The sequence below is a fragment of the Prorops nasuta genome, unplaced genomic scaffold, assembly GCF_024137725.1.
Source record: "Prorops nasuta isolate Cenicafe-Biocafe unplaced genomic scaffold, Cenicafe_Pnas_1.2 PNAS00011, whole genome shotgun sequence".
NCBI lineage: Eukaryota > Metazoa > Arthropoda > Insecta > Hymenoptera > Bethylidae > Prorops > Prorops nasuta.
In genome coordinates, this window is record NW_027116808.1 from 218334 (window position 1) to 244823 (window position 26490).

At 33.3% G+C, this 26490-nt stretch overlaps 3 protein-coding genes and 1 long non-coding RNA gene across 9 annotated transcripts; 2 read left to right on the forward strand and 2 right to left on the reverse strand.

The window, feature by feature from the left end:
• Nucleotides 1-73: 73 nt before the first annotated feature.
• Nucleotides 74-11375, reverse strand: LOC136777615 (synaptic vesicle glycoprotein 2B-like). 3 transcript variants are annotated; one of them, XM_066734049.1, is made up of 14 exons: nt 10960-11375; nt 6253-6312; nt 5928-6089; nt 5325-5487; nt 4720-4841; nt 4398-4642; nt 3745-3908; nt 3218-3413; nt 3033-3147; nt 2794-2953; nt 2564-2691; nt 736-2470; nt 265-426; nt 74-172 (listed from the first exon to the last, which is right to left on the reverse strand). In XM_066734049.1, exons 1-12 carry the CDS (start codon nt 10985-10987, stop codon nt 2400-2402), a joined length of 1614 nt encoding a protein of 537 aa, XP_066590146.1. In that variant the 5' UTR covers nt 10988-11375; the 3' UTR covers nt 74-172; nt 265-426; nt 736-2399. The 3 variants fall into 3 exon arrangements, with proteins under 3 accessions (XP_066590146.1, XP_066590145.1, XP_066590144.1); XM_066734048.1 differs by lacking the exon at nt 10960-11375 and adding an exon at nt 9443-10272; XM_066734047.1 differs by lacking the exon at nt 10960-11375 and adding an exon at nt 6468-6826.
• Nucleotides 7031-9432, forward strand: LOC136777618 (uncharacterized). 2 transcript variants are annotated; one of them, XR_010823284.1, is made up of 4 exons: nt 7031-7400; nt 8334-8617; nt 8703-9062; nt 9161-9432. It is a non-coding gene; the product is annotated as an uncharacterized lncRNA (long non-coding RNA). The 2 variants fall into 2 exon arrangements; XR_010823283.1 differs by having other exon boundaries at nt 8703-9432.
• LOC136777612 (peroxidase-like) lies at nt 10457-26021 on the forward strand. Of its 3 annotated transcripts, XM_066734043.1 has the most exons (14): nt 10457-10593; nt 11282-11380; nt 11447-11652; nt 12831-13143; nt 20519-20650; nt 20725-21010; nt 21122-21339; nt 22660-22836; nt 22908-23288; nt 23390-23732; nt 23810-24137; nt 24210-24408; nt 24499-24604; nt 24686-26021. In XM_066734043.1, exons 5-14 carry the CDS (start codon nt 20530-20532, stop codon nt 24771-24773), a joined length of 2247 nt encoding a protein of 748 aa, XP_066590140.1. In that variant the 5' UTR covers nt 10457-10593; nt 11282-11380; nt 11447-11652; nt 12831-13143; nt 20519-20529; the 3' UTR covers nt 24774-26021. The 3 variants fall into 3 exon arrangements, with proteins under 3 accessions (XP_066590140.1, XP_066590141.1, XP_066590139.1); XM_066734044.1 differs by lacking the exons at nt 10457-10593; nt 11282-11380; nt 11447-11652; nt 12831-13143 and adding exons at nt 14517-14654; nt 14730-15040; XM_066734042.1 differs by lacking the exons at nt 10457-10593; nt 11282-11380; nt 11447-11652; nt 12831-13143 and adding exons at nt 16621-17845; nt 18055-18142.
• LOC136777617 (uncharacterized) lies at nt 11700-12820 on the reverse strand. The gene is made up of 3 exons (XM_066734052.1): nt 12715-12820; nt 12452-12633; nt 11700-12355 (listed from the first exon to the last, which is right to left on the reverse strand). Exons 1-3 carry the CDS (start codon nt 12812-12814, stop codon nt 12158-12160), a joined length of 480 nt encoding a protein of 159 aa, XP_066590149.1. The 5' UTR covers nt 12815-12820; the 3' UTR covers nt 11700-12157.
• Nucleotides 26022-26490: the final 469 nt, after the last annotated feature.

Genomic DNA, 26490 nt, shown 5'->3' on the forward strand with positions numbered 1-26490 from the left:
ATGTCTTCTTTTTCCTGAAACCATAATAATGGTTGGATAGTTTCTGTTGACAAAAATTTTTGGAACGGACTAACATCGACTGGTTTCTTGTTATAAGCAACAGGGCTATTATATTTTTCTCACGTATTAATAAATTCCTCTTTCTCACGTCTCATCCGAGCAAATGGTGAATCTGAAAAATATATAAAACTCCCATTAACATTTTGTTGCTCTTTTTTTTGCAATTATTTAGAAAGTTTGTGTCTCTCGAATTTTTTGTCAAACCATTTTCAAAATGAATCGTAGGTGCCATGAATTCAGCGTCACGGTCGGAAGGATTTAAGTCTCCTAAATATGTCCTTTTCCATGATTTACGAATTTTATTCTATTTAAAATCCTTGGATATTTCCTTATCAGTTTTATCCTTCATTTGACTGGGCGACAAATCTATCGATGAAAAAAAGTTTGCGAATGAAAATTGCTATCACAATGATGAAAAAAATGTGGATTTAAGATAAAACGCATTATCAAAAGTCATCGTCTCTGGTAGGATAAATTTTTACCTTTGGGGAAGGTTTTAGTAATCATTTTATTAACGTGAATTTTTGTTTGTTGGTTTTAGCGAATGAATTTCAGAGCGTAAGATTTCGTTAGAAAAGCGATTAAAAAACTAAATATGTTCAACTCGTTTTAACTTCCATCCACTTTTCTTAATTTCCAGTCAATTTTTCAAGAGAGATTACAAAATCCTTTTACCTTTCTTCTTCTCGTCAACTCGCCTATCGTATATTACGTTTTTAAATTAACAACCCTTTTTAATCCTCGTTTTGATTTATTTGAAAAGTACGATGGTTATGTACGTTTATTTTTATTACAATCAAAAGAGTCGAAGCATCCGTTAAATCTTAACTTTCTCTCCTTGCCACTTGCCAGCACGAATTAGTTGCAGTCAGTGTGTCCAAAACGAATAGAAGTCCAATTATTTGTTTGTTGTACAAGACACATTTTATTATTTTACCATAAATTTTCAATAATATTGCGAAAATGACAGAAACGAAAGCATAATATACAGGAACAATTCAAAAAACAACTCAGAAAAAAGATAGATTTCTTATTGAGAAGGAGAATATGTATCCGAAAAGAAAGGCAGGACTTCCTCTCACGGGAAATGTACCTAATAAGGTCTTTCCCAACAAATTTATCAAACGTTCCAGCACCGAGCGAACGAAATCTTTAAGAAACTATAAACCAGCCCGGTTTAATGTGTACAGTGATAAAACAACAAGTGGTAGTAATGTTGGAGGTTCGAAAAATCATAAAACCAAAATGGAATCCTCAAAGATCACTAGAATTACTCTGAGACCACCACTGGTCCAACCAGCCGAATCTTCAAAGTAAAAAATTCAGATTATAATGGAGGATAGTCGGCAAACTGAACTAAAACATGGAATATCTTTTTAATTAATCAAATCGAGCAGGAGGACTAGTATAGACCCATCAATAGATAAAACAAATGTTTCTACACTTCCGATAAACGCGACATACAAATCACAACTGAGCTAAGCAAATGTTATATTTAAGTAAAGTGAGCAACATATATGACGACCTTTCCGAGTACAAGTGTAACGTTGCCTCTAATAGGCCTACTATAGGAATCATATATTTGCTTTCACTTGAAGGGCATGTCATATACATATAATGTTGGTCAGGTCTTCTAGATGAATAAAAATATTATTGCTCTCTTAGAAATTAATGGTATTTACATTGGGATGCAATAAAAGCTTCATCCTGTTATAATATTTCTATTTAAATATACGCGAGCTGTACATAAAATTATAATTATATATATAAAAAATATTTGTTTAAATACAATTTTAACTGGTCGTCTAAGATATATTAAGTACAATCGTGGTGTAATGTTTAAAACGACGTTATAAAGGCGTCTTAAATAATAAATTCTACATATTCTTGGTTTAATTTAATTATACGCGCTATCTAAATAATTTTCCTTTGTACATAGACAATATATATAACATATACTATCACACTCGCAATTTTCGTAATTGCAGAATTCGATAAATTATTTTTTATGTTTGTACGTTTCTACAAATTATAAATGAAAGTAGAACACAGGCTTATTGTTACATAAAAGTTCGGGCAAAATTAGAGAGTATACTCGAGTTAATTTGTTACTAGCATACTTAACTATATACGTTTCGCTTCTAGACTTTACGAGACTTATTTTAAATGAGTGGACGTATTTACAAAATGAATTAGTTATTGTATAAGCGTATATAAAACATATATAGCTTCGTAGTATATATGTTTACATTACTTATTACTTTTATGGCATAACATTTTTTACACACTAAAAAAATTGTCCAGTAGGCGCATGATTATTTTTTACATTCGACAAATTATCACGCAAGATTTTTCGGCTTTTCTTTGTTCGAGGGCTTCTTTGGGACGAGAATAATGAGAAATGCAGAAACTGTTTAAAAAAAGATTGTAAAATTATATAAATTCGAATATAAAAATATTACGATATTTTACTAGGAATTAAAAGTATCAAGTATTTGCTTACACAGACATGCAGAGCCGATCATCATGAAGGGTCCTAAACAAGACATGTCGAATAACACGGGGAAAAGTAAATTTCCTGTAACAGCGCCAATTCTTCCAATCATCATGGTTATACTAACAGCCATTGTTCTATAAAAAGTATATAAATAAATATAATAAAGCTGATGAAAGGTAATAGATAACAAGGTATGAACAAAGGTAAAGAAACTCTTTGCAGAGCCTACAAAGTACCTGAAATAGGTGGGGAAATTATCTACAATAATATTAGTAACTGTAGCCCCTCCAATACTTGACATAGCAACAAATACACTGGATAATCCTAGAATTCCATTGGAATCTTCGGCCCAATAAAGAGATCCACAGCAGGATGCAGCCACAGTGAAGCATATTGCTGTAATTTGTGTGTAGAATTACAAATATTGCTTAAAAAATTTTCCATTAAAACAATTTATGTCAGTCAAACTTCTTACCCATTAATTTCTTCTTCCCTACTACATTTATTAATGTACCAGCTAACGTATATCCTATAACTCCAGTTACGGCTATTACTATAGAATTCACAAATACCGTAGAGTTTAATTGAGTCTATAAATTAACAAATAAATAATATAAATTTATAAGAATAAAATATCTTATAGTTTAAGTAACAATATACCGTGGTACAAGTTGGAGTACTTATAGTACTAGTTGCGTTATAGTAAAAGCGATTTGTCGAATTTGCGGAGAGGTCCTTAGTTTCAAACATGTAACAAACTGATGGATGTGATATTGAAGAATCCTCTATGTGGGTACTTTTGTAAGCCTCTATCATTGCAAATAATTGAGGCATCCAAAGACGGAGAGAATTTGAACTGAAACCAAATAAAATTAATGTTTTCAATTAGAAATACAAGAGACTTTGTAATTTTCTATAAAGAATTATCACTCGCAAAAAACTGGAAAACCACATTATTTATTGGCAATATAGCACAATTATACTAGGAGGACGTCATTATCAACGTAAATTTTTACTCTCAGACAGAATAAATTCGAAGCTGCACCTATGACTGGTTGAAGATAATAATCAATGCTAAACTTTCAACTTTTTATGCTTAACGAGTTGCGTGCATGTGTTAATTTATCCTGTACATTTAATTTTAATTAATTTCCCACGATTTTTTAATTTAACAGAATCTAGCATACCCTATTGTAGCACCAAATTGAATAAGAGAAATGATGATAAGTTTGGAGATATTTGGTGGCAAAAAGAGTGGTTTGATCTGCTGCCAGCAGCAATCTATTTTATCAAGCAGAGTTTTGCCAGTTGTTACAATTGCTTGGTCATCGTCCTCCATAACGTCTTTGATCTAAATGGAAAAAAGGAAATGATTAAATTAAGTAAAAAAATGTTAAAAAAAACTAGTGATAATTTATAGTTTGCTTGAGTTTACTGTTCCTCGGAACTTTACCCTCTTATCCCCTCCCCCAACCCATCAACAATAATTTATTACCATTCAATTTTCCTATCACTTTACTTGCAAAAAATATCAATTTCTCATTCAATAAAGACCCTCTATTAAGTTAAAAAACGTATTATAAATTTAGACCATTTTTGATGACTCAAATAAAGCTATTTTATATTATAGAGTGATACTAAGTTTTTGGTTACAGGTCCTATAAAACCAGTTAAAAGTACTCTATTAACAACCCACAGCTAAACGCAATAATAACAATAATTATAATAATCAATGTAGCTGCTCATCAATAATCGGTAGCAAGATAAGAAATGAATTTTTTGTCGTCATTTGAATTTTTTTGCAAACTCATTAGCGTTAAGATATGGTGATAATTCTTGCCGGATAAGTTTCAGGATCTTTTCCAGTATTAATCGCATAGATTTTCTTGAACATCTCGAGTGCCTCCTCGCGACGACCCTTCAGCATAAGGAACCGTGGACTTTCGGGGAAAAATGCGAACGCGAAGCATGCCAAGAACTCAGGTAGAGAGCAAATAGCCAGGAAAACTCTCCAGGAGTTAATCTCCACCGTCCCGTTCATAAAAGACCAGTCCCATTTTTGAGGAATTATTAACCAAGCAATACCTACAAAAATTAGATACAATTTATTTTTCTAAATCAACCACGTTTTTTTGTTCATGCATTGGTGGCGTAAGGCTTACAAGGAAGAGAAATATTTCCCAATGAGAAAAAAACACCCAGCCACATATACGTTCGAGATCGGTGATTGTTGTCGTGAATTTCTGCCAAGTACGACATCAGGGCGGCAAATGGTCCAGAAATACTGCAAAGTTAAAAAAAAACAAATCAAAAACCATGCCGGCCGATTCTCTTTAGCACTTAAAACACTTGAAAGAAAAAGCTTATAACACAATAACTTTTATAAATTTTTATTTCGATCCTCTTAAATTTATTAATATATTATATAGTTTTATATTTTATTTATTTTCTTAGAATTTATCGAATATCGTAATAGAAAATTTGCTTCAATTGAAAATTAACAATTCACTAAACATGGGGAAGGGAATTCTATTGTAACAGCTATGTATATATTATGGTGATAGTAAAAAATGGTATTTTTTATTTATATCGAATATATTTGGAGTATGCCTTACTCAAAATGAAAATACCTCTTTTTTAACGACTATCCTAATCATGGGAGACGACGATAGGTACTCGATGAAACGATCCACGAAGTTTTATAAATTTATTCATGCAAATTTGCTAAATTCGAAAGATGTCTTTTCTTTTTTTCGAAAATACTTACATAACGCCGTCCAAAAACTTAAACAAAATTAAAAGCCAGGAGGTATGCGAAAAGGCTGTAGCCAGACTTAGTAAGCCAGTTACCAAGTAGCCATAAAACATGAGCTTCTTACGGCCGAAAGTATCTGCCATGAAACCCCAAAAAAAAGAGGTACAGATCATACCTAAAAAAAAGTGGATGGTCAGAGAAGGAAATTAAATTATCGGTGAAAAATTTTAGCAGGTACAATTGTTTATCTTTCGTCGAATAATTAAAAGAAATGACAATATTTATACCTGGTATCACAAGTCTAGATTAAGCTGAATTAAGTTAATTATGATATATGATATGTAAAATAGAATATGGCATAATTAACTTATTTCAGCTTAAAGTGAGTCCTACTATAGAAGACCTGGAAGGTAACATCTTACCATGCGGGATTGCTGATTTGCTGTAAATTAGCCAATCAGCATACGTATTTTCGAAAAACCGGCAACCCTGCATAGCAAAATTTTATCTTACAGTTAGTTTTTGGCGGGAGTCACCTGTAATGAAGACTTGAGACCGGACCTTAAAGATGAGAATTAATTTTTAAGAAATTGGGCGATTTTTAAGTAACGCTACCTGCGTATGACATGGAGTTGAGGAGTCCCTTATCGAACATTGTAAGATGGAGGTCGCACTCAGCAGATGGCAAAACGTAAGACATCGAAGATGAGGAAAAAATACTGGAGAAACTAGCTGGCAAGATTGCCAATAGTAAGAGTAGGTGAAACTTTCCATAACCTAACAAAATTTAAGTTTCATTATTTTGTATTATTTTAGTTATTCTTTGTTAAACAAATCTATATCGAATCTTCATTGTTACACTTTAACAACCCAGCTAATATTTCTGATAACGCGTACCAGCTATCATTATATTGAAATAACAATGGTAAGGTACACCTACCTGCTGCAATAATTGCCCGCTCAAAATCCGCTGGACCATCCTCAGTCTTTCCCTCCTCACCTTCAAGTGAAAAATGAAGCAAAAATTGTAATATATATAATTATAAATATACAATATTCGTTTAATAAGAACTATAAATATCGACTGAGACAACGAGTAAAAGTTCTTAGTGGCACAAATGTAAACAAAGTTGAAAATTCATTGAGGAAACGTACGATATAAGCGTCTGTAGCGAAACATTGAAAATATATCAAAAAATCTTCTAAAAACCATTCTCCGTTTGTTCGCTACGGTATCGAAAAAAGTGTCGAATAAAAGAAACGACGCGTGTTTGAGCAAAATATTTTCGGTTTCTAACAATAAGACTTTTCAGCCATGCGGTAAAAGTGTCGACTAAAATTAGTATTCACACGCGCACTGTCCAGTTTCTCTGATCGTTTGTTATTGAACGAAAATTGGCCTGAATGATAAAAATCCGTTTCTTATGCCCCAACAAAGTGGAGTTTTGTTGGTGGGATTTTTTGTGGCCATAAATTTTTAATATTTCACTAAGATGCTTCACAAATTTGGCCTGCTGTAGAAAAGGCAGATCTACTTCGACTGGTGTGCGCTGTTTATGTTGATCTTGAGCATATCTGGAGTGAGTTATGACTCCCGATTTGGCTAGCAAAAAGTTTGTTTACAATTTTGTTAGATGGCAGAACAACTCCCAGTTTGTATTGCGATTACAAAAGAGATGAGAGATCGTAGGAACGACACAGGAATACCTAACCTACCATTGAGAGCTGTCAGCACATAATAAACTATGTGCTTGCATTATTTTTATAATTGTTATAAATTATCCTTTTAAAGTGTAATTAAATCTGTAAGAGGAAAGTATCAACAGTATTCTATCAATATAACAGTTTAATGAACTGTTTACAAGAAAATAATTAATGCTGCAATTATTTTTAAATAAATAGTACAATAATGAAATATACTAAACAAGCTGCTTTATAATTCAATCGACTCCAGGATTGTTAAACATATGGAGTGATTAAACAATAGTATATATATTTCACAACTTGCAAACGATTCTTGAAATATTAATAGCAGCAATACTTACTTTCCTTCAGAATTAAGTAATTTTCATAAATGAAAACACAGAGGTTAGTAAAGGATGTAACACCGCAAAAATTAACTAGGCTATAATATTAAATTCTGTTTATTTTCATAATTATAAGAAAAATTAATTCTTTGTATAACACCATTTCTAATCATCTCTCGATTTGTACTCATAAAAATCTTACTCAAGAGATCAATATCCTTTAGATTTGCAATTACGAACAGAATTTTACGCGTTCATATATAATCTATGCTATTTTCATTGGCACACAATGTATACACAACAAGTAGAATATAATCTACGTAGAGTCTTCCTTACGAGCAAATAAACTCTGCTGCTCAAAATGACAAATTATTAATTCGGAATCGAGTGAATTGTTTTTAAATATTTGAATTTCTCAATTGAACAATATTAAACGCTTAGGAATTTGTCGGGGACTCGCGTGGCTATGTTTGTTTGAGTTCTGCTGCGTGCCTTGTAAGCAAAACAAAGCAAGCGCAAAGCGATAATGAAAAAATGTTCTTCCACCGGGATCTCTCGTTTAATTGTCTAACTAACCAATAAAATGTGTCGTAATGATTTTATGATGAAAGAATCGCGAGCACTTACGCGGCCGATACCATAATGAGAATTAACGAGAATTAATTAATTTTGTATTCAGCGACGACCAGTCTGTGGCCAAAAAAATGATTTACTTTAAAAAAAAATGACGGTTGGCGGAATTATTCATCAAATGAGAACAGGAACGACCAGCCTTGATGAGTATCGCTCGGCGAATCAGCTACTCGCGATAATCAACGATCGTTAATTGATTGATTCACAGTAGGAAATTTTCGGTTACCTGATAGAAAACGATCAATATTGAATCCTTATCAGAGCTGGCGTTCCTGCAATATTCCGTTAGATAAGCTCCGCCCATCGCTAATTATTTTAATAAAAAATAATAATTTAACTAAACCATTATCATTTTTTATAGGTTTACAACCGTATATTGACGTATACAGCGAACCGAGGACAAATTAATTAATTTTGGGCTAATGAGCTCGCTTAACGGAAATTTTAATTTTCTGATAAATGGTAGCTTTTTACCGGCTACGATTCAACGACTTTTGAATATTCATGTTCGGTAAATAAAAACTCTGACGGTTATATTATTCTAGATTCAGTCTATACATTAATTGTCATGTGTCTTCTCGAATCTGAGTTTCCTGGACAAAGTGAGGTTCTTCAAGGACCCCTTACAAATCGTCTGCTTATGAGGTTAATGAATTTTTATTTAAAAAGAATTAAGCATTAATATTTTTTTATAAATAATTAATTTATAATCTGCATTAATAATTTTCAGGAGTCTCTGAGTGACAACACAAATACACTGAAGTAAATTAATGCAACGTGTAGTGTGCAAGATTACCTGGAAAAAATTGCACTAAACTGATATAAAATGACACAAAATGTCCTATAAATTTAATTTAGTATTCTTATTAACCAATTTGTGCCTGAAAATCTTTGACGTTTTTATAGGTTTCCTTGAAACAAAAAAGTAAAATTAGAAAGCGGTATTTCAACATTCCTGTAAGATTCATGATTTTTTACGAGATTAGAGTAGACAGAGTTTTAAAAGAACAAGAGAGATAGAAAAAATAGGAGGAAAACTACAATTCCAGCACGAGAAAAAAGTTATCAGAACAATGATTTGGATAAAAAGGTTTGTTTTGTTGTATTATATAGTGGTATTCATTAATACTTTTTTATAGGGATGAGCAAAGTAAATACATAAATAACTCGACACTTTTTTAAAAAAAGGGTTTATGAAGAAAAATAAAAAATGAAAGAGAGCACTATAATTCCAGTATGAGAAGAAATTCACTGGAAAAATAATTTGAAATAGGTTTGATATTTTTAAATTGCACTGTGGCATTCATTAGCAATTTTTTTTTTAAATGAGCAACTTGCTAAATAAATAGAAACTTATATCAAGTTCATATTGAACAAGGATTTAAAAAACGAGAAAGAAGGAATGGTGGAAATGCAACTCTTGCATGAGAAGAAATTCGCTGGAGGAACGATTTGGATGATGAGACTTGCCTTTCTTAGATTGAACCGTAGTATTCATTAATCAATTTTTTTAGGGATCCCCGTAATGATTTTTTCCGTCCTGGGCGTTATTTGCAAAAGGTGCTTTGGTCTTTGCGTCGAGGAAGCCGCTGGCACTGGATGATCTTTGCCACGTGGAGCTGTTACGACTCCAGTTGCAAAGCGTGCACGGTGCAACTGATGCGGTGGTTCGACTGTTTGTTTCCACATTAAAAGCTTGCGAATACACAGAATCCCTCCTGAGGAGAGTGGACACGGTAGCCCAAGTGGGGCGGAAACCTGTTGACACTGGGAGCTACTACCGCTTCCGTCCAGTTTGTACAAAATGTTTAACCTTTACATCTAATGTGTATATACGTATTAATTTTATGACGAAACGTAGAGTAATATTTAATCGTGAATCCTGCACAGTTTTGCAGTTGAATTCTTCGCGTGTTTAATAGTATCGTAGGAGCGATTTTTATCATGGATATACATATTTCCTTTCTCGCTTTACAATCCCCCTTCCCTCTTCCTCTTTATTAAAATTAATTACATTATCCATCGCTCGATGATTTTATCGCCACACTTAAACGCGTCCTTGCTCTTTAAAAAGACCAATCTCTTTGTTACTCTTAACCGACGATTTTTCATATACGTGCTGCTGCAGCATTTCAGTTTTTAGTCGTTCGACCTGTTGAACGCAGATTTAGCAACGATGTCTGATAATAGAACCCTATTTCAAATTTAGAGCGTTTTATTAATTTTTCTTGACATTTATCTATTTTCTACCGGGTGTTTTGTACTTTCTGAATAATAATTTTTTTTTTTTGCAGGATTTCGTTAATTTCATTCACTGATGTCCATAGAAATTTGTTGAGTTTATTAATTATTCAACAAATGCACTCGACTATAAACAGTATAATCACTGGATTTTAAACACAATCACATTTTGAGGGAAATACAATGACTCTGTGGCTCCAATAATTAGGATTTTTATCACCTAGATACACTTAGAACCACACTGAGAAACATAATTTTTCACTGAATTTGAATTATTATTTATTTATGCACTTTGAGAAACGGACAGTTTTTCTGTTTTGAAAAACGATAATATTACTTCCGGATAATTCGCTGGAATGTTTAAAAAACTAATATTACAGGTAAATTTTTTGTTTTTTCTAAATTTGTAAAAGTCGATATCAAGCTAAGTATACGTTAAAATTTTATTGTAATTGGAATTAGTCATTGTCGACCTATATATTAGTGACTGGGTAACGTAAAATTTGCTTATTGTTTTGATCGAGGAACTGAATCATAAATAAAATAATTGCAAAAAATTATTACCAATGAATTATTACAATAACAAACGTAATTATTCGACGTTAAAACAATTCAAAATTGTCTTAATAGAATAATTTGCTAAAAATTCTGTTGTAAAACATGTTTTGTACAAACATTAGAATGTTTAAATTAAAGAGGGTAAATTAAAAATTTAGATAAAAGACATTTTATTATTAATAACTTACGTTTCGAGCGAAAAGTTTTTTCCAACATAATTCTAGAATATTGGTAAGGAGAAAAAGCTCAATAAAGCAGACTCTACCTAAAAGCCTGCGAGTCCCAATAAGCTTGCCACGAGGAAATGCCGAGGTATTTAACCAAACGTTAAGTTTTGTAGTGATGGCATGGGAAAATTTTTCACTTCTCATCGTCGCCCATATCAAATCATAAATAACAAGAAAGATAACTCAGTTATTTCCACTACGGCTTCGTTTATATTTTTATTTATTTTCTCTTTATCATAGCACCTGGAATTACTTTGCCAGTGATTAAAAAATTTTTTTACAGACTTTGGTGAATTTCCAAGCCCTCTACTCTCTGATTCATTCTGATTACAAGAGTAATCAAATCGTAGAAACGAAATATTTATTCTCGCACTATTATACGGTAATACTTGACAGTTTTCGTTATTATAATTAAAAATAATCGATGGAACTCATTATACTTTTTCAGGCAGTATCCAGAAAAGTAATAATTAAATTTTTTACACTTATTTTTGCCATATTCAAAAAAGCATCAGTGTTGAATGTACATATATAAATGCATTGAAAATTAATTAACAAGGAGACAGCATTTGTTCTTATAATCAGCTGTAAATACAGTCATGAAATAATTACAGATGTATTTTGTCCACCACGTGAGATGATTTATATAGACAGGTAAGATTTACTTTACAATAGCATCGTCGTGTCGAAGAGGGTTCTTTCCATTTGAGATAACGAATCGGTACACGTTTGAATACCTAAACAACTCATTAAATATAGTATAAAGCATTCTCGAAACGTCCTCTAGATTAATTTCCACTCGTATACAAAACAGCAAAAGACTTGAAGTACAACACATCAACAAGATAATAAATTAATCGCCTAATTAACGTTATTATACAACATGAATTCAATTAATTTCTTATGTTAGATTGGTTTTAGTTTGATAAAAAGATATAATTTTGTTATTTTATACAATAATAATATACTTTTATATAATAATGCGAATAATTTGATTGATACAAATTAGTAGATATTTTAGCAAGCGTCGATAAGGTAGTTAGCATTATTTGTTTTATCTTTTTTGACACGTGGCGCTGTTATCGCCAGACAATAGGCATGTGGTATAAAATGTTTATTAGTACAATTATGATGAACTGTTTGTTAAATTTAATAGGAATTAAGTACGTTTGCTGAAAATAGAGAAGTAGCACGAAATCCCATTTACTGGCTGGGGTTGGTGATCTAAAAAATTCTTCGGAGGAATTGCATTATTCTCGTTCCCTTTTTGTATAAGGTTCGTTTCGGAAAGCATTTTTTCTATCCAGGAGAAGTTTTGATTCGTGGATGAGAGAGCTTCTTCGAAAATGTGAGCTGGCTGTTTATAGAGCAAAGTGTGAATAAGAAAAAATTGTCATGATTCATAGATACTTTCAAAGAAATTGGTTTATAACAATTACGAATTTTTATGTACCACTAATTCAGAGATCGGAGGTAATTCGTTCTGTGGTGGGAGTTTGTTGAAAGGTTCCGTTAAAGTTCCACTTTTCATAACCAACAAAAGTAGCCACATATAATTATTTCTAGACATCCGCGTTTCTTTATTTCCTCTTATATTTCTTAGCTTCTCTAGCCAAATGTGAATATGTTTCTTTTCTGGAAAAAATATTAATTACAACGACTCTTCATCACAGAAATTGAATAGAAATTAATTAATATTCCGTTCATTTTTCTAACCTTCTTCGGAATACAGTTGTACTAATGCTCTGACCAGCATATCGTTATACACAAAATTTTCATTCAAAGCTTCAATGTCTCTAGAATCTGCCTGCTCCATATTAGATTTTTTGCAGGTTCAAAAATAATTGAGGGAAAAATCACATGACAATTTGAAAAATAGGTGAGAGATCTGGCGTACAGTATGAACACTATGAACTGAGGTACAAATAAAATAATCATCGGTAAACAAAGAATGGGAGAACGTAAACCTATGCATTTATAGAGCGGTTCACTTGACTCAAATTTTAGTTGTCAAAAAACAATATTATATGAAGTATGAACAACGATATTACTTTCACCAGCGGCTTTCGAATCGTTGGAGAAGCTTCTTTCGGATAAAACAACGAAATTTTCTAAGAACATTGTCTTTGAAAATCTAGACACCAGGTAAAATTCTTCTGTAATCTCAGCATGTGCCTTCTCGTTAAGTATAATTGCTAAGTTAAAATTTAAGCTAAGATTTTTATTGGTCTGCATTAAAGAAGTTTGTTCGAAGATTAAGTTTATTTAAACGTGAGAGTTAAAGTGATCTTTGATGAGGAATTTCGCGTGGAGACACTTTGTCTTAGCGTTTCTCGATGATTTATGTATTATCGTCGATGATAACGTGCCAATCAAATAGAGGCTAAAATTAGATCCACGGTGGAACAATTTTTAACCTAAAAAAGAGGCAAACTGTAATGTATATCATTCGTTTAAAGAACGATATGAGTCATTGATTGTTTTATTAGTTTAACGTACGTTCGTTGATTTTTGCAATTTGTATCGTTCAAATAATTGCGCGTTATGGCGGAAGTAATATACACTAAGAGCGTTGAACATTTGACACATTGTAATTTTGCTCTAATACAAATAGAAGCTGTGAACACATACAAGTAATAGCCAATTAATAACTATTTTTAATATTAATACAATTAATGGATCGAAAAGTCGATGCTTATGGGAGAAATAAATAAACAAGCGTGGCTTGCTGATAATTTCTCGTATTTTTGGCCTTCGTTCAATAACTGTGTCATTTTATTTTGAACCGATAACTCATAACTCTTTAATATATATGCATACGCTACATAATTTCCCGCCATTCAATTTTCGATAATCTTTTCTTTTCAACCCTGTCACCCCCCTCTTCTTCTACTTGCTTAGTTTACGAAACTTCACGTGATTCTGGGGTCTTAACCGAAAGACTTTGCTCCTTCTGTGAGAAAAATTCTCAAATCGTGGTGGAATAGTTTTCCCCAATCTTCCAATAAAAATCTAAGTTTATTGATTAATAAAAAATACTACAAATTTCCTCTTTCCATCACGCTTTTTCCGAGTATTTAATTTTTATTCTCTCAATCTATTCGAACATATTTTCTCTAAATGTAAAACTAAACACAGAATAGAGCAGACAATCTTAATCGTAACATTGTCAATATTGAAGAAAATTATTAAGCACTGTATAATTTTAATACACATATATGTTTTACGCGAAGAACTTTATACAATTGTGAAAGGAGTGTAAAATATATATTCATTAATCAGCGGTAAATGTTTGCGACTATATTTATTCTGCGAAGAAAAGATCATTGCTATAAAAGCTAAGAGTATGGATAAACAGTGATTATTATTGGTCGGTATTGATCTTTCTTCTCTTTATCGAGTTATGAATCACATGGACTTCTTGGTATAATCAACAAATAAACGAGTTTGTTTTCGAGCGAGTGGCAGAGGGGCGAACTACGAAGGAAACAAGACAAAGAAAATGGTGTTCTTCTGACCCATTCCTCGATTCATTGATCCGGATGCTCCCGCTTCTAATATCGCTGTGGAGGGTAACGTTTGTACAGTTGTCACCTAAAAGACAAATCTATTATGTTGATTTATACAACTTTAATAAAGACTTAATATAAACTCAGGTGGGCTAATTACCTAACGTATTCAAGTATCAATTTGTACTATATATAAAAGGGAGAAATCAACATTTCTAATAGATAAAGTTTTCACGAGAAGCGAGGAACGACCCGTGAAGACCCGGGGTAATCGAAGGCGAAGACGAGCAAAAGAAAAGTCGTGATAACGCGGGAAAGAAGAGAAGTGGGAGGATTATCTCATCATTGACCGCTTACAGATAGCCGCTACTTACTAGTTGCAACCGAAAAGCAATATCTACCAGAAGCAGATTCGAGCTGACTTCGTACGAGACTGTATTCTCCACAACAATTCGCTATAATTTTTCGGGGCAGCTCATTTGTGTATTTCAACTTAACCATAACCTTCAACGCCAATCCGTACTAGAAAAGTAGTAAGTCACAGATTTTTTCTATCATAATATCTTTCTCAATGAAGTTTTTAATCAAAACACATTTTACAAACATTTTAATCACTAATGCTGAACAACTTTTCTCAAGCTGGTTATTAATTAATACCTCTATATTTATAAAATTAATTAACATTAAACTTTTCTTCGCACCGTAAAGGGTACTATTTTTTAAAATTGAATTGTTTTCATTTGTTAAAAATTACCCGCTAAGCTTGATCGGTAAGGTAGTATACGAGGTTTGAGAATATTACGCTAGATGTCGCTTAATGTACAGTAACGCGCTTCAATTTTTCCCGCGCTTTTTTAAGGAAATGTAAAATATTGTTTTTCTAAAAAATGTGATGGAATGTTGAGGTTAACATATTATAGCAATTTATATTTTTTGTCTATGTATATTATTAATCGTTAAATCCGAGTCTACGAAATTTATGAAATTGTTTTTAATTCTGATTCGAAAGAGTGGTGGAAAAGTAACCAATATTTAAAATAATTAAAGTATGTCAAAATCGGAAATCGGTGTGAATTCATTTAAAGAATTACAGAGAGAATAATATTGTGCGTGTGTGTAAAACGTGAATGTCACGTAATTGTTAAAATTGACAGGAGTTTTCTTGAATGATGACGAACAATAAGTATACTTTGCACAATTTAATTTATACTCCTTATGACAATTAACGGAGAACAATTATAGTCAGCACGCAGCAATCACGTGCCAGTTTAACCGGCTTGCAAGTGTCTACCACGTTTGTTGTATAGTATATTAATCATTCATGTAGTTTGAGTTTTGCGCGTAATTTTAAAGCAAACTCTATAATTAACTTTCCATCGAATTTGTCTATGGACGCATGTAGATCTGTTTATATTATTCAATTTGCAAAACTAACTTTTTTTTATTATATTATTGTTTGAAAGGCTTTATTGGCAAAATATAATCAGATAATTTACACTATGGACTAGACCATTCATTGATTGAAATGGTGGGGGGTGCGCATCTTTCAAGTTCGCAAAGACGCAGCAGTAGGATTTTTGTGGCTCATCGCGCATGCGCCCTTGAAAACCGAAGCGCGTCCATCTAGGATAAAGTCAGGTACTAGACAGACAGACAGCTGAGCTGAGGGATTTAGATACCTCAGTTTGAAGTCGGATCGGATCGCCGAAATTCTTGATGCGACAAAAGTAAAAGACTGACAGATTATTTTCCATTGCAAACTGATTAACAGAGCCGCGTGCCTTCCATTACGCATTTCCGGTTATACGAGAAACGCCGTTAGGAAATTGTGTTCGTGCACTAAACAAAGAAGCGGGCGTTCGGAGAAAGTTCGAGAAGCGGTGTGTATCGATCAGATACGACGAGTTTCCGTTCTTTCGGCACAAGAAATTTCTTCGAAACCCTTACTAGGGTTCGGGGCTTCAAGTCCCAATTGATTCTCACGCAAGAAAACATGGGATTTGACGAATTAACATTTCTTTGCAAGAATCTTCGAATTGAACGCCTTAGGAAAAATTTCTCTGGTAAGAATCTGCTAAAATTTGCTGACAGTTAGTTGGTATAGCCAATTTATATGCATTTTTTAGTCAAAAGCGTCTGCTACTCAATGTGAAACTTCAAAATGTGACGATGAAATTAAAATAACTCCGGTACTTATAAGAAAAAGTAGTCTTACGAGTCTTACTGTTTTCTTTAGTGCCGTTGGTCAGTTATCTGTTTACAACTCACTGTTTTGACAAGCAGAAAAATTTCAGGAGTTTATTGTAATGACGAATGATCTCGATTTATAGAAATCTGTACACGAAGAACAGAAGTATGCGTGTGTACGCCTCGAGATTGTATACTTTATCTCAACATCTATAATGTTTCTAAACAAAGATCAAATATAAAAATTGAGGCATCAATCTCCGGGTGGAAGATATGAGTCTAGACATCTTTTTTATTGGAAACATACTTTACATTTTCTATACCAATAATAATTAATAGAACTTATAAAGTCGACTGTAACATTCGACATTTTTTAATTGTTAACCTCATTGATCTATCCTTAGCCTTGAACTTCTCGAGGTCTTCATGAATCGAAACCAGTCATAACAATTGCACTTGTCCATTAATAGAATTACGCTACAAGTTTATTCCAGAACGTTTGATAATGACCTAACAATAACGTCTCTCATTTATTTGACGTTTCGTTTCTAAAATCGTATCGCGCTTGTTTATTTATTACTCAGACTCGCATATTCTTTTTTCATTATACAAGCATTTCTAAAAAATAGAAAACTGTCGATACTCTCATTTGTGTGTAATTATTCACTAGTCTAAAAATAGACATTTGTTATTAACCTTCCATGTGCACGTACACGTGGTAATAATAAATATTGACGTAATTGTTTAGCGCCTTGCACAAATGGCTCATAATTTCGTAAGCTATATCTATAGATTCTCAAGAATCGCTTAATAATATAGTTGTTAAATATACAAAATTGAGTTAATGACATAGAGAAAATTGTAATAGTCTGCTTGAACACCGTTGGATTATTTTGCATTTTAGCCTCAAATTCATAAACGTCGCTCAACGTTTGATGCTTTAGTGGCGTCGCGTGGTGGGAATAATAGAAACTGAGCACGTGCTCGACGAGTGATAGAACTTTTTCAACTGGAATAAAGCATCCGTGAGCGAGTAAGAGTGAGGTAGAGATAGAACGGTCGATGAGTTAAACGAAGAAAAAAGATTGAACGTGAGAATGGGAACAACTAGCGGCTGTTTCACGAAACGTCAACAGTTCGACAAAAACGGCGTAAAGACATAGACGTACTTTCAGACTCACTTCGCGGTAATCGCGGTTCGAATTTCAGTTTCGTTTGACAAATCAAAGAATGCTGATTTAATTCGTTTGTTGACGCGTGCCAAGTGATTCTTTCCAGCTAAAAAGTTATCACAATCCTACAAACAAAATTCATCGTTAATTTTACTCAAGAGAATACAAAGGCTTTTTTTTGTTTATAGCAAAGAACGCTTTTGATCAAATTACTCGACCACAACCGTTGGATATTCGTCATGCATGCTTTAGAAAAGCGCATGAGCCATTTTTTTGGTAATAATATAAAATTGAAAATAATCTTGCATACTCTCATATTGTTAGTTCGTTATTGATTAAAATTAATTTTAAGTGTTAATGGTGTAGTAGAGATATTTTCAGAATTTGTTTGTTCTATATCAATCTAATTAAATGCATGAAGTATTTAGTGTCAATGTAAATTTCACTGCAGCCCTTTGAGTTTGTGTAGAACGGGGTACTCTTTTCCACTCTGGGCCGTGTTGCCAGATTGTAAGTCTGTGCCTCAATGAATATAAAAAATACCCTAAATTAGAAATAAGCGCTAAGTAAAAATATTTATAATTAACAACCGGATATTCTTAAAATAAATCTCTAAAAAATACGATCTCGCAAATAACCTAATATGAAATTGTTTTAAATAAGATAGTTATGTATTAAAAACATACCACTTTTTGAAGAGCGTTTACTTTCTCTCTTCGCTGCATGCAAATTAATTTAATTAATACGTACAAGCTGATGTATTTTATGATCTGTGGCTCACGGCTAGTTTAAAGTACCATGTATATTAGAGTAGTCGTTGAATATGTTGTTAATTTATTTTGACCTAGGTATAAACAGGTGAAAGGCTGCGAATGCGTTTTGTGTATTGAATCGAGAATGCTGGAATCTTCTCGTTTTACCATGGAACTTATATATGTATATAACCACAGCACGATTGATGAGGCTATCAATATTCGACACGATAATAACAATAAATAGTATCAATAAATTAACTTCAACTTGTCCGATAAAGTTCATCCAACTTTTTTTTATTGAAAAATATAAATTATTTACCTCTGTGTAAAAATGACAAAAAATATCCTTTTGTACGTTCTTATCTTATGTTTTTACTCGTTTTTTCGTACCCTTATCTATTAACGAAGAGTAAACTTCTAACAATAAAAATTCGTGCGATGTTAGGAGAAACAATTATGCAAACCATATAATTTTTACTATTTTACTTGGCATCCGAATGTTCCAGATTTTCATGCTTTATTATTTTTTAAAATAATTCTGTCAATTAGAAGTAAACTTTGATAAACAATCACTAAATTTTTCACAAAATGTAATGATTTAATTTTTTCTTCGCGTTTTTTAATTTAAGGTGACGATTTATAAAATTGTTATTATACCAGAAGGTTGTATGTGTTGTAAAGCACTATTTTTTCATATTTTCTTCAGTTAATTTTGAGATGATTGAAGTAAATTAATGAAAAATCTCAGGAAAAATGTGTAACTAACGAAGAAAGATATTTTGATTAAATAAATGCAATCGTTTGAAAAATTATTGTTTACCTTTCATTAATTTTGCTTTAAATCGTATGCCACCTTCTAAAAAATGCGACTTAGAATTTTTAGAATCTCGAGTGTTATCTCTAAATATACATCTATATGAATTCTATAAAATTGTTTAAGTATGTTATCGCTTAATCTCTATAATAATAAACCTTCGATAAACTTTATTACATTCTATAATAAAATATAATAAAAACGAGCTGAGAGATATACTGGTTATTTTAATAATAAAAATATATACAATTACCGTCTTGCGATTATGTTTATGAGAGAATTGTTTACTTCCATAAAGTTCGATAAATACATCCGCTGCTATTTAGGACTGACGCTAAGATAAGGGGAAAATTGTTATCGAGATAATTACCTGTGTAACTTTAGCAAAAATCTTCAGGAGGATACGAGTGGAAAGCCTTTTAATTTGCAACTTAATAAAATTAATAGTTTAGGCTACTATTTTTTTATAAATCGAGGCTATTTTTATTTTTCTCACAAATATTCGCAGATTCATGGCAATTCGATGCATTTGACATTAAAAATTACGTAACGAGTCGAGTAGAATTTCGAAGCACCCAATTGTTGTTGAATAAACAAGCTTATAAAACTACTGATTATCGGAAAATACGCAGCTTCCATAATGATAAGGAATGCCAAGGAAATTGTATGTACTAGTATGCATTTTAAACTCTTTAAGACTATTAATAGAACCATTTTTCTTTTCAAAAGCACTCCAAGCAAACCCTCGTGTACTCACGTAGACCTCTGTTGATTATCGCTTAATAACGCTGCAATTTATCTATTAAGTTTCTATTTTAATATAAAAAGCGTTATAAAATAATATTAAAACAAAATATTCGCTGTATCAACGCAATAGAATAATCGTAAAACGAAGAAAATTCTAAAGTTTTAGTAGTTTAGAGATTTATTTGACACGACATGCGAGATAGAATAGGTTTATTAGCTAAGAGTTACGTGGGGCAGGAGAACTCGAGCGTTGTGTGGTTTAGATATATATATATATATATATATATATATATAAGGTAGACGAGAGAGAAGACTAAAGATCATTGTTGTTTTCAGCCGGAGGCGTGATGGCGGGCTCCGTGGCTACTTTTGCGGTGATGTGGATGCTTCTCCAAACGATGGATTTTCTTGGGCAGTCGTATTCCATTGGTGTACCCAAATTATCAAATTCTATACAAAGATATCTGGGTGAGTTACAAGAGTGCCTTGAAAGAACGTAATTTTTTCTATAAGAAATTGCAGATTTTATTTTAATCTTTCAGATCCGCCTGATGGGGCAGGCATCGTAGACACAGGACTGTTCAAGCAGCGTCAATTACCAAAAATCACCATAAGCGACATAAACGAGTCTATGGCCTTTGCTCAGAGTGCGATAGATCGCTTGGCCACTTTGGAAAGAAATATTGCAAATGCTAACATAGAGCTGCAGGGTCCAGCCCACAGAGATTTTTTGACTTCTCTGCCTGAGGATGCTGCTGCTGATAAAGCTGCGAGTGCTTTGCTAGCATCCAAAACTTCGGCTCGTCTTGTTTCTCAATATTGTAGAAGGTGATTGTCGTAAGGTTAACCAGGTCTGGCCTTGAAATGAAAAATTAATTGTAATTTAGGTTTATTTCGATGACAAAGGTCAACTTGATTAATCGTTTGTTTTTAAACTAGTTTTGGAGTGGATAAGAGCAACTGTGCCCGGTATGTATCCACATTGGAAATGCGTGGCACTAATCTGGGCTCCAAGTGTGCAGTGGCAAACGCAGTGAAATGCGATGCAAAACAGAAGTACAGAAGCATCGATGGTAGTTGCAATAACATTAGGAACCCGAGCTGGGGTAGAGCTATGACTGCCTATACAAGAATTCTCTTTCCGCATTACTTTGATGGTAAGAGTAGTAAGTTACGGCTATCATCAACAGTTGATCAGTTTCTTTCCCTATCAGTAAATTAACATCATTTTTGCGTGATATCGTTCATCGGTTTTTTCATTCATTTTCGATACCGACCCCTCAGCTTTGCCTATTACGTTACAGGTTTTATTCAATCTTAGGCTCTCGCTTCATCCTCTCGTTCTCGAAATTGATATTACTCTATTCACGCCGTATTTTTTTCTTCTCCTGACGTATATTTGGTCCAATAATCGTTACACTTATTTACAGCCTTTGAACGTTTGGCGCTTTCCCATTCCTTTCTTCTGTCCACTCCTTTTAAACTTTAGTAAATTATTCGACTAAACTTTGACTTGTAATTCAATACTTTGGGATAATTTAATTTTAATTGGAATAATTGATAATAATTGGTATTTTGCTGTTATAAAATATTAGTTAATTATCTTCATGTCGTTAGGGAATTTAAACAAGTAGGATAGGTGATAAATAATTCTTTTAGTAATTTTTGGGGTTGTTTTTTCTAGGGGTAAAGAATTACTTGTTAAAATTAAGCAAACAGTTACTTTAACGTGGCACTCATAACCATCTTACAATTTCCTGGGCGCTAATGGATAAACGTTCGTCGATTGGCTTAACAAATTATATTCTGTGATTTGCATTACAGTTATTGTGCGATAAGGCACATTGAGAATAAAATGCCTGAGTGTAGCAGTGAATAATACTGCCTACAATAGGGTGCTCCGGTTGGGAGATTCTATCCAGCAATAGAAGTGTATGTAACTCAATTCGGATATACCTAATATTGTATCATATTATATTATGTAACAATAGTTCCAATTATCTTCTTTTCATTCGGGTGTAACGGGTCTCGTTTTGGTCTCCGAGTAAGTGAATTTAACTGGGCCATCATTAATTTTCCTCAAATTCATCCCACAGCTTTGTTTTCTTCTAAAATGCTAAAAACCTTCAAGTACGTTTAATAATTTTAAGTTGATATTATTTTAAGTGACTGGCTCGTTGGTCATTTTATTACTTGATAACAAAATTCGACTTTATTTGATTGAACGTGTCACTCCCAGGCTGATTCACTCACTTGGATGCCATCATCATTCACTTAGATAAGTTGTATGTATTACGTTTACATTCATCCTCGCTGCAAATGAGAACATTCAATTAGAGTGCGTTAAATAATTTTTCGTTCCTTTTAATTTATAAATCACTTAGAGTGAAGTGTGAGAGAAAAATTGAAAGCACTCTGATTTAACGATAAAACTAAAATAGTGTTAGCCAAAATATAATGCTTAATTTGGGAACCAGGTATCCAGGAGCCAAGGCACATGGGAGAAAATAGGAAAATGTTGCCTGGTGCCAGGACCGTCAGCTTGTCCATTTCTTCTCCCTCCAACCAATCAGATCTATCTAGGACTTTGGCTGTGATGCAGTGGGGACAGTTTATTTCCCATGATCTTGCCCATACACCAGTTCGTAAAATGCGTAAGTTGTACAAAATTTTCATATTTTTTGATTTTTCAATGCTGTTGATGTTAATTTTTGATTATTCGTAGTTTCGACACAAAAGCCAATTTCCTGCTGCCGATCAGATGGCTTCAAACTGTCACCACGACACGTTCATCCAGATTGCTCGCCGATCATTGTGCCAGAAAATGATCCAATTTATGGTCAACATTTTGTTCGCTGCATGAATTATGTACGATCTTTACCAGTCGTTAAATCCGACTGCACGTTTGGACCAGTCGAGCAGATGAACCAAGCTAGTCACTTTTTGGACGGTTCTATGATTTATGGCTCAACTTTGCAAAAATCGCGCGAGCTTAGGTCATACGAAGGAGGCAAATTACTTGTTGAGAATCGTAATAATCATGATTACTTACCTACAGCCGCAGCGGACTTTACGGTTGGTTGCAATGGTAGTTGCTATAATTCAGGTAAATTCTTCAGATTTTCTTAAGAATCATTTCTAAGTAGAATGACTCATCGAATTAATTGTCGAGATTGATGATAATAATTTTATTTATTATTTGTCCAGGCGATGATCGTGTCAATGTTCAACCTCAATTGGCTGTCATGCACACAATTTGGCACAGAGAGCACAATCGTATTGCTGAGAAACTTGCCAAACTGAATCCTCATTGGTGGGATGAAATCCTGTATCAGGAAACTAGACGTATAGTTATTGCTGAAATTCAGCATATTACTTACAAGGAGTGGCTGCCCATAATACTGGGCAAAAGCTACACTCGTACTATTAAGCTCACAGTGGGAAATAGTTTGAATAGTAACTATGACCCTGATGACGAACCTGCTGTTAGCAACGAAGTTGCCACTGCTGCTTTAAAATTCCTCAACTCCCTCATGCAAGGAAAATTATAGTAAGACCTGAATTGCAAAATTAAATTCAACGTCATTCCAGTGAAACTGTTTTAATAACCAATCGTTGATATTGTAGCATAGTAGACTCCAAAAACCAGCAAGCTGAAACTCTTCAACTCTCTGATGCATTCTTCAAACCCAGTGTGATCGAAGTAAATAATAACTTTGATGGTCTTCTTCGGGGTTTAGTCACTCAGACCTCTCAAAAAATGGATGCTAACTTGGCCACTGACTTAACGAGCAAACTGTTCACTTCCGATGGCAAATTTGGTCTCGACTCGATAAGCTTGGACATTCAACGTGGACGTGACCATGGTCTTCCAAGTTATAATTATTATCGTCAACACTGTGGTCTGCCAGTTGCTAAGAAATTTGAAGATTTTTCCGATCACATTCCATTTGAGGTACTTAGAAATTTTTTTCTGCGTCCAATATATATAGGATCCTGACTACATTCGAACATTGTTGTCCGTCAGATGGTGAAGAAATTGCGTACAACCTACCTGCACCCTGACGACGTTGATTTAATCATTGGTGGATTGGCTGAGAGACCTGCAGAGGATGGATTGATTGGACCAACATTCCGTTGTCTTATTTCGGAACAGTTCTTGAGATCTCGACGCACCGATCGTTTCTTCTACGATTCTACAAAGCAACCAAGTCCTTTCACTTCACGTAAGGCTTTATTATAAGCAAATTATCGCAATTTTACCATTGATGTCTCAATATTTCATCATTTTATCGACCATCCAATTTTATTTGCAGAACAATTGCAACAAATTCGCAAAGCAAGCCTTGCCAGAGTTTTCTGTGACAATGGGGACAACATTGAATCGATTCAGCCCAATGTGTTTATTGCTGCTCAAACAAAGTGAGTCTTCTGAGTCATCCTCACGCTTTATAGTAGAATCTTACTTTGGCTGAGACTTAACGTTAATTTGTTATTTTATAGCAACGATGTAGTAAGCTGTCAGAACTTCGAGGCTATTCCGAGTGTGGATTTATTTGCCTGGGCTGAAAAGGCAAAGGCATACCGTTGAGAAAGTTTGATAATTGGCTGGTCACATAAACGCATTGCTTTGTTCGGTACGTAATTCGGACTTGAAGAGACCGCCCCGACGCCTCATTGGTGAAAAATGGCCCACGGGTGACTTTGGACACCGATGGGTAGCTCGGGACTTCGGGAGAATTACAAGAGGCAGTTGCAACACAGAATGAACTTAGCGTATAATCGCGCGATGGTTCGTCTTGTCTGTCGTAAAATTTCGATCCACTGCGATATGGTACACGAAGAGGAAGAAGTATGCGACGATGAGACCACGTGACTAGTCGATTACCAGAAGGATCAGTGCAAGAACGAGGAAAGCAGTCGAAGCTACCATCGAAAGCTCTTTGAGAGGAAGCTTTCTTATTTTTCTCCGACTCGCACTGACGCATTTTGTCATAGTTTAGACACCTGTATAGGCAGACTCGTATTTAATATTAAGCCTTTAATGCTTATAAGACTCCGGAATCATGATTATAATCATATACACGTACGCTTTAACTAAGCTATATACAAAAGATAATGTAATCTTCTACATCCAGTACTTACTAATTTATTTGTCAAACTTTTATGTTCCTTTTATTTCGTATTTGTATTTACCGATTGAATTCAGAAAGTAATCAATGATTTTTCATTTACTATTAAATCTAATTATCCGATGTACTTTGTATTTGCTTTACTGTCATTCTCTGCAAGGGAGGTATTCAATCATGATGGCCAAAGGCGATAATGCTGTGAAATATGAGCAATAATTTATTATTGAGCAATGTTACAAATTTTTTAATAGAAATCTTTAATGATATCAAGAAAAAATTCTAATGAATGATGCGTATGGATGAGTGTCTTTGTAAGTATTTGTTGTCTTGGTTTGAGCTGATAAACTTGCGATAAATACGAGTTTATTTTGTGATATGTTATGTGAATTTTGTACAACCGACAAGAATTATTTCTCAAGTTTTGGTGTTGACTGTGACAAATTTCTGATAATTTCTCTGACAGCAAAGTGGACAAATTTTTGAGCGATAAGTGTATATAGGAGTTCCTGTGTTAATTAACAATGCAAAATTGTGATAGAAGTACTGCAAGAACTTAGGATAGGACTGATTAGTTTTTAAGAACGAAACAAATTTCCAGCGTTTTTATACTAAGACGTGCGATGTGAATTCGATTGTTCTCCTTTTTTCATCCGATCAAACCACAATCAATCGTACTGCGCATTTGTCAAATAAAACAAATATTTCATGCAAAAAACAGAGCCTATTGTTTATTAAACCTTCTCTACAATAGAATATGAGTATAAACATCAGCGGAAAAATTTATTTAAACTTCAACTGTATATTAGTATTTTTGTGGTGCATCGCAAGTACTGAACAGAAGTGTAATAATTACTATTACTATATAGTTACTTAATTTCAAGATGTTAAAATATGCGTGTGACTTGTCTTTTTATATTTTCTTTTATTCATTCTCGATCCTTCTCTTAGATAGTATTGTCACCCACCGTATACGCAATAGCGTTACGGCGCATGACGTTCGTTATGATAAAATTTTTTTCATTAAAATCTCATTAATTCTAAATTATATTTTTCAATGGTGAATGACAATGTAAAAATTTGTTTCTTAGTTCCTCCTTTACCACTTGTAGTAATAGCAGCCTGAAAAAACAAATGCAAGTGCATTTTTAATTCTGTAGGATTTATTAAAAAATTATA